Below are 15597 nucleotides of genomic sequence, written 5' to 3'. Positions count from 1 at the left end.
GCAATTGACTGATGCATTTCCTAACCAGGTTGCACGTGACGAGAGCTGCTCCTTGCCTGCTAAACTCGCCAGTAGTGAAGATCAATGCTGCAGAAAAACGTGAGCCCCTCAGCCCAACAATCAAGCATTTCAATTCGTTGCAATCGCCAGGACGCCGAGTACTCAGGCACACCCATCCAACTCCATCTCCCACACACCACTCACTACCACCACAGTCTAACATCACAGTCGCTACACTCACTGCTGTAAAGTTGTTACCGTTTGACAGCTGAAGTGACACTAGCGCGCCAAGCGGAGACAAAGGAGAACGTCAGATGCCCAGTAAGCATAATGTTTGTTTTGCATCCGTTTCCTACGTGATTTACGAAATATTTTAATTATTTTTTTGCCTCCAAGAGTTTGTGTAATAACAGAAGAGATAGGTGTTTCTAAAAATGCTTCTAAAATAAGAGCAAATAGTGATAAAAATCATGAATCCTGTGGCAAGCTACAACACATACGTGAAGAAACACTTCTGACATCGGATAGAACAGCAGCTTACTATGTTGACATCAAAAGAATATAAACACACTGATTCACACGTAAAAAGCATAAACATGTACCTTTATGTGCCAAAGTGATCGACGCCCTATTTGTCGTTCTGTAGGCCTACTGTGGTTAAGTCATTGTTGCCTGTTGCCACATTTTATAATTTTAAGTGGTACAAGCAACTTCCAAATAGTGGAAGAAATGTACTGTGCGCGTAAATCCCACGTCCTCAAAGCCAATACCATTGTCAGAGTTGCTGCTATATGTTAAATCTGCCATTGGAGACATTTCGTCCAATGACATATTCACTAGTTTATCAGTATCAGGGAAACCTTCTACTTTAAAAGGTGGAATATATTGTCACTTACCCCACATTTTATTTGTATGCCTTCCACATTCCTCTGTAATCTACACACTGATGGGAGGATAAAACATTCTGACAAAACCTGTATGCCTCAGTGCTGTAATACATACATTCAGAGCAAACAGCTTATTTTCGTCTTTCCATCTTGTAGCATGTTTCTCCTTCAGTGGCATTCTAATCTGACTTCACAACAAGTCAAGGGCATCTTTTTTTAAAAAAATATCGCGATCCTACAGTATTCGGAATTTGTTTGCCCTTCACTCGATCCTGTTCTGTTGCTGTCTGCCCTTAAAATGATAGGAACTTTCCTTGTGCTGTAATAGTTTTGCACGAAGTCTATCGATCTACACATTCTGACAGTTCACACGATTTTGCCAAATATGAATAACTGCACTTAATCTAAGCACTTCGTGGTCTCAGCAAGTCTGTGTTGACGATTCAGATGAATCTGGCACTGATATATGAAGAGTTGAACTAGCTGCTTCTGTGCCATAGGACTGTTTTACAGCTTTAGATGGATTATCGAATCTTTGTGGCAGTTTCCACTTCATCGTCAGTTGACATACTTTATTCGGGACGTCAAACAGTGTGGGTACTGCATTCCACACGAGTTTATTATTGTCTGCATTCATGAACTGGGTGGTTCCAAGTGTAACGAACAAAATTTAACATTATTATAAAGATAAACAGGGTCTTTATTCATAAGATCTTCTTGGCTGTTATTCACTAGCCAATTTCTGCTCCTAAAACGAAACATTAATCATTAATGCACCTCTAGTTCGCAAGAAAATCCAGACGATACAGTTTAGTAACATTATGGTATATACCTCTCAGCGTCCTTAGTAAAGCTACAAAAAGACAGATGTAGTATCTTCTTCTTGTTTTTGATGCAATTTATTGCACTACAGACGCTCCCGTTTGTAAGAACCATTGTACAAGTCAAAATAAACAACTACCATTCGCTTTAGCTTTCACGATAGCTCCGAACTCCACAGTTTTACTTGGAGCGCTTCTGGCGCAATAGGCAACAAAATCCAGGTGAAGTGTCGCGACTGTTACGTTTATGGTACCACATAGCCCGAGAGGGAACAGATAACCAAGCAAAGATGATACGACGAGAGCCAAAGTCGATTATGATGATGTTTGGTTTGTGGGACGCTCAACTGTGCGGTCATCAACACCTGTACGAAGTCCCAATTTTTACACAACTCAATTCTTTACACAGTCCAGTGGAGCCACTGTCACGAATGATGTTGATGCTGATGAAATGATGAGAACAACACAAACACCAAATCCCCAGGCAGAGAAAATCCCCAACCCGGCAGGGAATCGAACCCTGAACCCCTTGTTCCAGAAGCAGCAACGTTAGCCACTGGACCACGAGCTGCGGACGCCAGAATCAATGGCACGTGCCCACAAGTGGCGCCAGTACGATCGCGAGCGCCCCCTCACAGAAACCGCCGCGGCTCACTTAAAGTAAGTTTTTTTATTTATAGTGTTACGCATATAACTATTTCAATTTAGGTGTTCTGATTACTTTACATGTGACCTTAAAATATCTACTGAGAAATACAGAGTTACAGGACTCGAAAAAAATTTGCCAAAGTGAAGTGCAAGAGTATTTCAATCATCTTCGGCATTAGTTCCATCCATTGAAAAGGATAGAATATTTATAGTGTATTATTAGAAGATTACATTATATAGTTTGTTATAATTAGAATTTAAATAAGTGTGAAGTCTTAAAATCCTATAGCTATGTGTAGTATGCTATGGATTTGCCATTTGTACGAACTGTATTCATGATAAAAATGCATTGAATAGTTGTAAACCTTAATCAGATGTGTGTGATGTGTGTAATTTCAGCAGTGTCAGTTGTCTGGAATGTATGTTATAGCTTAATGAAAAACAAAGAATATAACTTGAGAAACAAAAATTTTGTGAGTCTTGAAACTTTAAATTTCGTCCTCTGAAAAAAGTGAGAATTGTGACTTATCAGACTTTTCCTCTGGGTGCTTCAGTTGTCAAACGAAGGATGCCACAGTCGGCTCGATTCAGGTTCAACATTTCTAGACATGATAATATTCCCAAAATTTAACTTTATGGTAGGTCGTGAATTGTAAGTAGGCGCATAATATAGAAGCAACTGAGGAATGCGTTCTGCTGTTTGAAATAGTTGTTCCTTCCAGAGTCTCCAACAAAATGTGACAACATGTGCATCATTGGGATTGGTTTGACTAACATTTTTGAGAGGTGTTATTCACTGCCTCGCTTGCTGTTGTATTTATGCCTCAGAATGATTAATTCATTACAGCAGCAATGGGTGGGTACTCTACAAGAAGAACATTTCTGAAATTACTGAGCACTATTTGTGAACGCAGTTTTGCAGTTCTTGGGCATATATAAACCTTGTTCCTATTATGTGGTGATTATTAATTATATTGAGGGTATATGTGAAGAATAAAATAACATTTATAATAAACAAGCATATTATTCTTTATAATCCTGAGGTATAAATGTCCCTATGGCACATATCCAAACAGAAGGCTGTTATTTTGTCTCATCCTAATATTAGAGGAACAGTAACTGTTTCATACATAATTTTGGCTTGAGCAATCACCTCTCGCACCTGTACGTATTCTGGAAGGGAAGAGGAAGTACCTAACTGGGGGCATGATGGCTTCACTGTCTTCTGCCTTCTTTTCTACAGCCATCTCAGCTTAAAACCGTCAATTTTCTTTTCAGAATAAAAATGCCTGTTCTCAAATGTGAAAGAATCAGCAGAGTTGTAGATGGTGCTGCTTCAAAAGTAGCATGACAAGAAAATAACAAATATAGCATAAAGTTCAAAATTACGACCAGAACATAAAAGTTAAAACAGATGATTTCAGAATAAAAATATATTAATCCATACACATTTGTTTATTTTATTTTCATTTAATTACACCAGAGAACTGAAATAATTAACGAAACTGTCTCTTATGCCTGTTTTACGGTCTCGTACACATTGCTTTAATAACCCTGCTGGCTGTCCCCTTGCCAATACCAATGAAGTCTCCAATGGACAGAAGGAAATCACCAGAGGCAAAATATCTGAGTGTTCATTGGTGGGACATAGTCATTTCTGAAAGAAAGAAGAGAATGATATGAGACCATTTGTGTGACAATTCAAGAGAAACTTTGAAACATAACTCGTGAGCCACTCTTTCCACTGTTATGATTATGTAGATTCAATAACTAAAGATTCCTGTTAGCTGAAGGAAAAGTAGCTATGTTCGTATAGCACAGAGGTAATAATTATTTTATGATAAATATGGATGTGGTTATGTGGATAATACTAACAACTGAGAAACGCAACAGTTACGTGCTAAAGCTGAGTTTCCTTTTAATTTTGCTGAGTTAAACTTAGCTTGAGTAAGTACAAATAATTTACATGTCTATGAGGATAATGGTATGTGGTGGACAATTCTACTGCTCTTAGGCGTTCACTAAAAGATCGAAAGTAATTGTCCTAATGAGAGATAAACAGTGAACAACATTTTCTGCTATAGATGTGGCTGAGTTAATTCGGGACATTAGTGTACTGTTAAAATTTTTATTACACTAAACAGTCATAATAAGCCATCAATTTAGGGGAAAGGTATTTAACATAAGCACAATATATTTCAATTTAAGTTACCTTCAACTAGCTACAATTTGACAAAGGAGGACACTGAAAATAACTCGATATTCAAGGAAAGTTATTACATGGCATTCCAACTTCCATTTTCTACAGCTATGTAAATTCAATAGCTATATTCCTGTTCTGCTCTTATAACATTCATATATAGCTACCATTTTACAATAAACATGGTTAGGCTTAAGTGAACAATACTAATAATTGCGAAACACAACAACTATGTGTTGTAGCTGAGGAACCACCATTTTAGTTTGTCTGTTTTTTGTAAGGAAAAAATACTAATTTTCTTGTTAATATTAGTGTGTTTAACTTAGCTTGAGTAACCACACACAGTTCACAAGCTTCAGTGAGAAGGTGTAGGAAACAATGTTGTTGCTTTGAAGTTTTAAAAGGGTCTGCGATCCTAATATTTTCACTAAAATGCAGGATGTTGTTCTGCCACTGCTGTAATGTTTTTAAAAAAAGTCATTGCCAACAGAAAATAGTGTGAAACAATATTTTCTGCTATGGATATAATGTGGCTGAGTGAAATCAGGACACTACTGTTTTATCGAAACGTTTTGCAACATGAGAAATCATGTTGTTTTTGTCTAAAACTGAAAAAGCTGTTAATGAAAATAGCACCAACTGGAGCTGTTTTTTGATTCGGTTAAGTCTGTTATGGCATTGTCTGCTAAATAAAACGAAACGGTCCTTTCTACTACTGCAGAAATTGTAACACAAACTACATAAATAATATCAAAATTCACGAAGTACTGAAATCAATTGCATATAACGGCAAATAAAGAGTATTATTTTAGAATACTGAGAAATGACCTGTCTGTCATATGCTCCAATTTCTCATGTACAAGATTGAAAAGACAAAGTTCAGCTTCCTTTGACAAGCGAAATCTGGATATAAATTCGGAATCGTCGAATTCTTCGAAATAATTGGGCAGACGTCTCAATATCTTCTACTTCGTCATGTAGAAACGTGTTCAGGGACCTGGGTATTTTAACCACTGCTTTTCAGTATATTTATTCCTAAATGAAATTTATTGCAAATAATATGTCTCTATTTCCAACAAATATCTCAATATATAGTATCAATATTAGGAAAAAGAACACTCTACATAAAGACCTAAAATCACTTACGTTGGTCCAAAAATGAGTCCAAGATTCAGGAAGTCACAATTTCAATAAATTACCAGTAACTATCAAAAATTTGTTTTCAGATACAACACAGTTCAAACAGTTTGAAAAACTTTTTGATAGGCAACACCTCCTACTCTATAGATGAATATCTTAACAGGGACTGTTAGACCAATAAAGTAAAAGTGTCTGATTTCAGTTTTGACAGTGCCTGGTCACAACAGTAAAGATTAGGTATTTTGTGTATGATACATTTATTAAAAGTGCGTAACTATGTTCCTTCTGACAGTTTATTCATTCTGTAAATATTAGCAGTTCCAGTTTACTGTAATGTATTCACTTATTATTTTGACGATCTCCTGACAAATGTGCCATGTTTTTGATGTTTTATTTTCTGACATGTTCCACACCCACGAGAATCATCTTGTTTTGGGTTCTACGGATCGAAAACTGAATCTAATCTAATCCGATGAAAACTGATGAAGGCGTGACGTCGGGGCCAACGGGAAATACGGGCCTCGCAATGGTCTTGTGAGCTCACACTACTTGCCTTTGCCCAACATTATGAAAAATTCGCTATTTCTGGGGCCATCAGGAAAATCTTTATATCAACGAAAAGGTAAACAATAAAGTCCATAACTTTTTCATCTGTTATCTAGAGCGTGAGCCTATTTGAACACGTACTACAAAGTCTTAAAGTAGCTTCAACTAATAACTCGCTCTCAGATGGTGGCTGCAATTCGTTAAGCCTGTAATGGCAAATGCTGCGGCGTATGCCACAGGATCCATGTATCTGGTTGGCCCTGCTTGACGCGACGTGACGCGACAATCGTTTGAAGGCCTGTGTGAACGCTATCATTTGAAATGTATCGTGGAATGTGATGATATGACGTGAAGGCAAGAGTGAATTGGCCTTAATAGTTAATTCTCATAGAACTTTTATGAAAGACTGCAACTGTGATAAGGTCTCTGTAGATGATGTAAGAAACGGTTTTTAATTGTAAAACTCGTCTTACTGTCATTTGCAATACACTGTGGGCAGAAATAAAATTGTGAAACGCGTGGACAATATACTGTTGTAATTAATTAACTCTGCCAAATCGTAGGTCGGTCGATAACATTATCTTTCTTCTTGAAGTCGGAAAACGTTCGATTGCTTAAGCAACATTTTTCGGGTCGTGCAATGAAGTTTTGTTGCACGTGGTCAGTTATTGAAATTTTAAAAATTATTTGAGAAACGTGAATAATATTATTGTTGCCGGAATACAGTTCACCTTAATGATGTTTGAGACTTCATTACCACCAAAAGCACTCGTAAACACAAATGACAGTAAAAACACAGCTATGGGTTGACGTATCGTAAAACAAACACTTTTTTTCAACATTATATTCAGGTCATGCGCTGATTAAGGAACTGCTGACGTCGTCATCATCGACTATGTTAAAAAAAAAAACCTGTGACAGAATATTCAGGTGATAAGCTGTCACAGTAGTCTATTGGAATCTCAATTTGTTAGGAGCAATGACCCAGTCACAGCTTTTGCAGTTCGTAAACTGTAGTATTTTGAGAAATCATGAAATAATTAGGGAAGATATCTGGGTGAGAGACGGAAAAATTGTAAATCCAGAAAAAATGTTTTTTGACGAAAAGATCAGTGCAGACGTTCAAATTGACTGCAAGGGAGCGCTTATTTCGCCTGGTTTCATTGAACTACAGATTAATGGTATGGCCGTGCAAACGACTTATGCGTTTATCAACAATTCTCTGCCTCAAATGCCTTGATAATTGTACAGTTCAGTTTCATTAATCGATTCGAAATGTGCTTAATACGACAGCTTATGAATGCATTTTTGAAGGTGGTTTCGGAGTTGACTTCTCTTGCGACTTTGAAGATGTTGAGGAGGGACTTAGAGTAGTGGCAAAAGGTATTCTGGCCCACGGTGTTACTTCATTTTGTCCGACGGTCGTTACATCTCCAGCTCATGTATATAACAAGGTAAGCATTTCATTTCTACTGATATGTGTAAGCTTGATCAACATGCAGGGGTACATGACGTGGTAGTGATACACGGGTTATCGCATTGTGTGTCTACAATACAACTTTTTCTTGCATTCTACATTCATCAGAATTTGCGTGTTTGTTGGTTTGTAACATTATCATGCTCCAGTTGGATACGCAACAGAATATTCCACGTAGCTTAAGACAAAATCTGAAGTAGTTCATATTAATATCAATATTTATATGTACTTCGATCATTTTGTACAATGATAGACATAGTCAACACATCACACACATTGTTGACCATAATGGTCGAATTCGTCACTGTGAAAATTTAATGTGTTCGTCAGTAGTTTAGAAACTGTTAGATGTAAACATCATTTTCAACTCCTTCGTAAATAAACCAGCTGTTTTTATGTTATTTATTTCTGCAGGCAATGCACTAAAGAATATGGTATTTTACGTCGCTGTGTCGTACTTTGGTGATGATGCATTTCTGTGTTGTTCTCAATGAAAATCATTCCTCTTCTATCTGATAGTTGTGAACTTGATTGTTAAGTGCTGAACTTGTCACGTGTGATATCTCTCTCTCTCTCTCTCTCTCTCTCTCTCTCTCTCTACACAGAATAGCGGGTACTTACTTTCAGGATGTCAATTCCCTGTGCTGCTGGTACAGAGAAAACTATTCTTAGTTTTCCCTTGTGGAGGAAAGAGGGATAGAGTTGGGGAAGAAGGCTGGTCTCCCAGACCCCAGGTTGTGGGGATACCCCCATTTTGAGGATGAGGGGCAAGAATCATATTTTTTATGAAAAAAAATGGCAGTGCATGATTACATATTCATTACTGGGCACTGCTCAAAATGTCAAGAGCTTGCATGCACTATATAGAGGTACTTTCCAGTGATTTAATTCTTATACAACTACAGTTATACAATTGAGCATGGACAAGTATTTTAGTATATTACACTAAGTCTTGAGTGTAGTTACTCCTGTAAAGCAGCCTACTGCAAGAAAGAGAGAGACATTGTACTTACTTTGGCAGGAGTGGGAATCAGCCCCTCATCTGCCTGTCTCACTTCAGTTTTTGTGTGTCCATACGTCTGATTGATGATCTGTAGGACTTTGGCCATTCACTTGTGTAATAAAATGAAGCACCTGCAGCTGTCATTTTGATATCATTCAGTTACATTGCAACCAGCTACAGTGACTTGATACACCATCTTCAGGCCTGTGTGCATAAACAGTAATGACAGCATCATCAGCTTACCAACCATGCAGATAAGAATACAGATTTAAAGCAGAATAAGAACCATGGGCAGTACTATATACGTGAATTTATAGTAATCATTTGATAAAAACCAACATCCATTGTCACATACCTAAAACTGAATTATATACAGTATACCATTACGAATTGCCACTCAATACAGTGTACAGATGTACTATCTTTTAATCAAATCATTAATAAAATATCACATCATTAAAACTGGCCAGTTAAATGAGACAGTGAACTGCAAAATCCTGAAGCAACCTACTAATCTGCAAAAATAGCTGTAGAAAATGATAAATGTATGATGGAAACAACGACAACGTCAGAAATAAGTTAACGAAAGAAATATGCATCTGTGTGCGAGTAGTCTGCAAAAGGACAGCATAACCAAAATCTAAGTGTCAATATGGGTAAACCTATCAAAATGATGATATAAATAAGTCTATACATCATGTCAAGGTTACGAAATGCTGAGGTGCAAACAGTTGGGGGACATAGTTATGTCATATCCATAAAATGAGTGTTTAAATGTAGAAAACCATCTATATTGTAACATATGTAGAATATACAAAAAGCACCCACAATATACTGTTCAGGGTAGACAACATTCATGTGTTAATGCATCCATATATCTTGTAATGCCACAAAACAAACATCAAACTAGTACCACTATCTAAATCATGTAACTGTCAGAAACCAGTAATATACATCCACATAATGTATGGTATCCGTAGATTATATGATACATTATCAGAAATATTAAAGGTGAAAAAACTGTGTGTGTCCAGAGTTGTTCCAAAGATTTAGATACCAGTGAAAAGCAGCCATCAACCCCAAATCACAAAAAATATCCTATCCATATACCATGTATCAAACAGTGAAATGTGGCCTGGACATGTGAAGATAAAAACAAAAGATGGAATACCTGTATGGAACCACATACACTATTGGGTAATGTTGCAAAAGGCGTAGTGGTGTAAGACAACCACTTACACCAGCCTCTGTATAACTTATGTAATCAAGTAAAAAACCAGTCAGTAATATAATATATTGTCAGCAAGTGCCCCACTCATTAAGGTTGCAAGGCTAACTAGTGGATGGTCAGATGAATGTTAAACGTGCCAACAACGTGTTAGGAGTGGAGGAAATGCACGCGTTTTAGCTCATGCAGGCTGGCGCGAGGAGGGAAGATTTATAGTGTCGTGAGATCTGGAACATGACAATGAATGAGAATTCAGAAAGCGGACGTAATTAGTTTGATACTTAACTTTAATCCATTAATGATGAACGTTGCTCTTGACGGTACATGATTCACAATATTATCTGTTCAGAATACATTCTTGAAGATAGTAATTATAGTAACTGAATATGGCGCCTTGCTAGGTCGTAGCAAATGACGTAGCTGAAGGCTATGCTAAACTGTCATCTCTGCAAATTAGAGCGTACGTAGACAGTGAACCATCACTAGCAAAGTCGGCTGTACAACTGGGGTGAGTGCTAGGGAGTCTATGTAGACTAGACCTGCCGTATGGCCGCACTCGGTCTGCAATCACTGATAGTGGCGACACCTGGGTCCGACATATACTAACAGACCGTGGCCGATTTAAAGGCTACCACCTAGCAAGTGTGGTGTCTGGCGGTGACACCACATATGTCGTACCATACCAAAAATAGTAGTACTAGTCTGCGAGGATGCAGCACAACACAAAGAGTACCTCAACAGTATCAGTCCATGCAGTAACAGAAAAATATCTGAACAGTAAACCCCGTGGAAAGTTAATTGGGTCTATTGGATGCAAATAAAATACCGCATTCTCCACAACAGTATGTACGTAACTCACCAACAGGTTCGATCTAGACAAAGCAGACAACACAAACAAAATAAGTATGACTTTTCCATATATTCTGTACCAGATACAGTCAGATATGGTCTGGACATGTGAAGAAAATATTTATGTCATAAAACGGAAAGATGAAACATTTGTATGGAACCCACATACACAACTGAGTAGTGGCACAAGTAGTGTAACGGTGTAAGACTACCACTTACACCAAACTCAGTACGACCTGTATAACCAAGTAAAGAACCAGACAGTAATGTACTATGAAGTTCTCATTAGATTTTACATGTTTCCCTGGGATTGGTTTTCAGTTGATAGAATGATGCTATCATATATATTTATTTGTTACCTTCACCAGCTCTCAACCAGAATGGCACCCTACACCTTCACTGTCACTGCTGTTCAGTCTGTCAGATGATGATCGTGCAGGCGCAGGCACACACATGGCCCATGCGCCCCCCTCCTCCCCCTCACCCCCCCCCCCCATACAAAAATCTACCCTAAACATCGTTCCCCACATTGGATCACCATCTCCATTAGACCTGCATGGATCTAGTAAACAGAATCTAAGCCATCACCCACAAGAACTAAATGACATTTTGTAAAGAAAACATGTGACCAATGTCTGCAACTGAAACATACAAATGAAAACATCCCAGATCCAGTCTATGTAATATTTGATGTTATACTTCAAAGAATATACTGATATTTTTCCATACATCACTGAAACCTACAGCACGTATGCAGGGTCTCTGAGGGCCTTGGATGTTATACTTTTTAAATTTTTCCGTCATTCTTGATTTGATTTCAAACTCCTTTCCAGTATTCTTCTGCTTACCCTTTGGCATCCTTTTCACGCCTGAGCTAAAATGTTATTCTTTTTTTTTCCTCCATAATTCAGAATATTTGCAGAATCACCATTAATGTATATGCAGAGCTTCGGAAGCCCCCTTACAGTTATGTTGTTGTTGTGGTCTTCAGTCCTGAGACTGGTTTGATGCAGCCCTCCATGCTACTCTATCCTGTGCAAGCTTCTTCATCTCCCAGTACCTACTGCAATCTACATCCTTCTGAATCTGCTTAGTGTGTTGATCTCTTGGTCTCCCTCTACGATTTTTACCCTCCACGCTGCCCTCCAATGCTAAATTTGTGATCCCTTGATGCCTTAAAACATGTCCCACCAACTGATCCCTTCTTCTAGTCAAGTTGTGCGACAAACTTCTCTTCTCCCCAATCCTATTCAGTACTTCCTCATTAGTTATGTGATCCACCCATCTAATCTTAAGTATTCTTCTGTAGCACCACATTTCAAAAGCTTCTATTCTCTTCTTGTCCAAACTATTTATCTTCCATGTTTCACTTCCATACATGGCTACACTCCATACAAATACTTTCAGAAACGACTTCCTGACACTTAAATATATACTCGATGTTAACAAATTCCTCTCCTTCAGAAATGCATTCCTTGCCATTGCCAGTCTACATTTTATATCCTCTCTATTTCGACCATCATCAGTTATTTTGCTCCCCAAATAGCAAAACTCCTTTACTACTTTAAGTGTCTCATTTCCTAATCTAATTCCTTCAGCATCACCCGACTTAATTCGACTACATTCCATTATCCTTGTTTTGCTTTTGTTGATGTTCGTCTTATACACTCCTTTCAAGACACTATCCATTCCGTTCAACTGCTCTTCTAAGTCCTTTGCTGTCTCTGACAGAATTACAATGTCATCGGCGAACCTCTAAAGTTTTTATTTCTTCTCCATGGGTTTTAATACCTACTCCGAATTTTTCTTTTGCTTCCTTCACTGCTTGCTCAATATAGAGATTGAATAACATCGGGGAGAGGCTACAACCCTGTCTCACTCCCTTCCCAACCACTGGTTCCCTTTCATGTCCCTAGACTCTTATAACTGCCATCTGGTTTCTGTACAAATTGTAAATAGCTTTTCGCTCCCTGTATTTTACCCCTGCCACCTTCATAATTTGAAAGAGAGTATTCCAGTCAACATTGCCAAAAGCTTTCTCTAAGTCTACAAATGCTAGAAATGTAGGTTTGCCTTTCCTTAATCTAGCTTCTAAGATAAGTTGTAGGGTCAATACTGCCTCACGCGTTCCAACATTTATAGGAATCCAAACTGATCTTCCCCGAGGTCGGCTTCTACTAGTTTTTCCATTCGTCTGTAAAGAATTTGCGTTAGTATTTTGCAGCCGTGACTTATTAAACTGATAGTTCGGTAATTTTCACATCTGTCAACACCTGCTTTCTTTGGGATTTGGGTTATTATATTCTTCTTGAAGTCTGAGGGTATTTCGCCTGTCTTATATATCTTGCTCACCAGATGGTAGAGTTTTGTCAGTACTGGCTCTCCCAAGGCTGTCAGTAGTTCTAATGGAATGTTGTCTACTCCCGGGGCCTTGTTTCGACTCAGGTCTTTCAGTGGTCTGTCAAACTCTTCACGCAGTATCGTATCTCCCAATTCATCTTCATCTACATCCTCATCCATTTCCATAATATTGTCCTCAAGTACATCCCCCTTATATAGACCCTCTATATACTCCTTCCACCTTTCTGCTTTCCCTTCTTTGGTTAGAACTGGGTTTCCATCTGAGTTCTTGATATTCATGCAAGTGGTTCTCTTTTCTCCAAAGGTCTCTTTAATTTTCCTGTATGCAGTATCTATCTTACCCCTAGTGAGACAAGCCTCTACATCCTTACATTTGTCCTCTAGCCATATCTGGTTAGCCATTTTCACTTCCTGTTGATCTCATTTTTGAGACGTTTGTATTCGTTTTTGCCTGCTTCATTTACTGCGTTTTTATATTTTCTCCTTTCATCACTTAAATTCAATATTTCTTCTGTTTCCGAAGGATTTCTGCTAGCCCTTGTCTTTTTACCTACTTGATCCTCTGCTGCCTTCACTACTTCATCCCTCAAAGCTACCCGTTCTTCCTCTACTGTATTTCTGTCCCCCTTCCTTGTCAGTTGTTCCCTTATGCTCTCCCTGAAACTCTGTACAACCTTAGTCAGTTTATCCAGGTCCCATCTCCTTAAATTACCACCTTTTTGTAGTTTCTTCAGTTTTAATCTACAGTTCATAACCAATAGATTGTGGTCAGAGTCCACATCTGCCCCTGGAAATGTCTTACAATTTAAAACCTGGTTCCTAAATCTCTGTCTTACCATTATATAATCTATCTGAAACCTGTCAGTATCTCCAGGCTTCTTCCATGTATACAACCTTCTTTCATGATTCTTAAACCAAGTGATAGCTATGATTAAGCTATGCTCTGTGCAAAATTCTACCAGACGGCTTCCTCTTTCATTTCTTAGCCCCAATCCATATTCACCTACTACGTTTCCTTCTCTCCCTTTTCCTACTGACGAATTCCAGTCACCCGTGACTATTAAATTTTCGTCTCCCTTCACTATCTGAATAATTTCTTTTATTTCATCATACATTTCTTCAATTTCTTCGTCACCTGCAGAGCTATTCGGCATATAAACTTGTACTACTGTGGTAGGCGTGGGCTTTGTATCTATCTTGGCCATAATAATGCATTCACTATGCTGTTTGTAGTAGCTTACCCGCATTCCTATTTTCCTATTCATTATTAAACCTACTCCTGCACTACCCCTATTTGATTTTGTGTTTATAACCCTGTAGTCACCTGACCAGATGTCTTGTTCCTCCTGCCACCGAACTTCACAAATTCCCACTATATCCAACTTTAACCTATCCATTTCCCTTTTTAAATTTTCTAACCTACCTGCCTGATTAAGGGCTCTGATATTCCACGCTCCGATCCGTAGAACGCCAGTTTTCTCTCTCCTGATAATGACATCCTCTTGAGTAGTCCCCGCCCGGAGATCCGAATGGGGGACTATTTTTCCTCCGGAATATTTTACCCAAGAGGACGCCATCACCATTTAACCATACAGTGAAGCTGCATGCCCTCGGGAAAAATTACGGCTGTAGTTTCCCCTTGCTTTCAGCCGTTCGCAGTACCAGCACAGCAAGGCCGTTTTGGTTAGTGTTACAAGGCCAGATCAGTTAGTCATCCAGACTGTTGCCCCTGCAACTACTGAAAAGGCTGCTGCCCCTCTTCAGGAACCACACATTTGTCTGGCCTCTCAACAGATACCCCTCCGTTGTGGTTGCACCTATGGTACGGCTATCTGTATCGCTGAGGCACGCAAGCCTCCCCACCATCGGCAAGGTCCATGGTTCATGGGAGGGGCTTACAGTTATACATGTTCTGTATTCTTTACTGACTTCTGCATTTGTTAGGAGCAGTTATTAATTTGATAATAACTGTAGTAGAGGCAGTGGTGGTATGAGCAGCAGCAGTAGTAGCAGTATTAGAACAGCAAAAATATTAGAAATTGCCGTTATCTATTAGAGATAGTGGTATATCTTTGAGCTTTTGACCAATCACATGCTTTGTTGTTGTGCAGTATTGTTGTTCTGCACTGTGATTGTCACTGTCATTATTTGTGTAGTTTGTTTTTTGCCCCAGTGTTGGTATTGTTACCTGACTTGTTTTGTTTTGGATCAGCTGTTGTTTGAGGAATATGTATTGTCTTATGGCTTCAGCAAAGGGGGAAAAAAAAGTCAGTATTCACAACTGCAGCCAGCTTTGAATGTGTTGTCAGTCAATGGTTTGAAGAAACTGATTCATGCGAAGGAAGTATTTTTGATGATAAAAGTAGTAAAGAATCAAATTTTGAACCTGCTGATACAAATGTTCTCGAAGATTGCAGTACTTAAGATAGTATTAGTT

The 15597-nt window shown here is 38.5% G+C and overlaps 1 protein-coding gene across 2 annotated transcripts in view; it reads left to right on the top strand.

Annotated features, from left to right (window-relative positions):
• Window positions 1-6908: 6908 nt before the first annotated feature.
• The window catches only part of LOC126198621 (N-acetylglucosamine-6-phosphate deacetylase), a 121656-nt gene continuing 112967 nt past the window's right edge, over window positions 6909-15597 (top strand). For both annotated transcript variants that reach the window (XM_049935076.1, XM_049935075.1), the window contains exons 1-2: window positions 6909-7423; window positions 7557-7696. In XM_049935076.1, coding sequence (XP_049791033.1) covers window positions 7222-7423; window positions 7557-7696 — 342 coding nt within the window. In that variant the 5' untranslated portion in view covers window positions 6909-7221. The remainder of the gene's footprint in view (window positions 7424-7556; window positions 7697-15597) is intronic.

This window comes from Schistocerca nitens, chromosome 8 (genome assembly GCF_023898315.1).
Source record: "Schistocerca nitens isolate TAMUIC-IGC-003100 chromosome 8, iqSchNite1.1, whole genome shotgun sequence".
Lineage (NCBI taxonomy): Eukaryota > Metazoa > Arthropoda > Insecta > Orthoptera > Acrididae > Schistocerca > Schistocerca nitens.
This window is presented reverse-complemented; position numbering and strand designations above follow the sequence as displayed.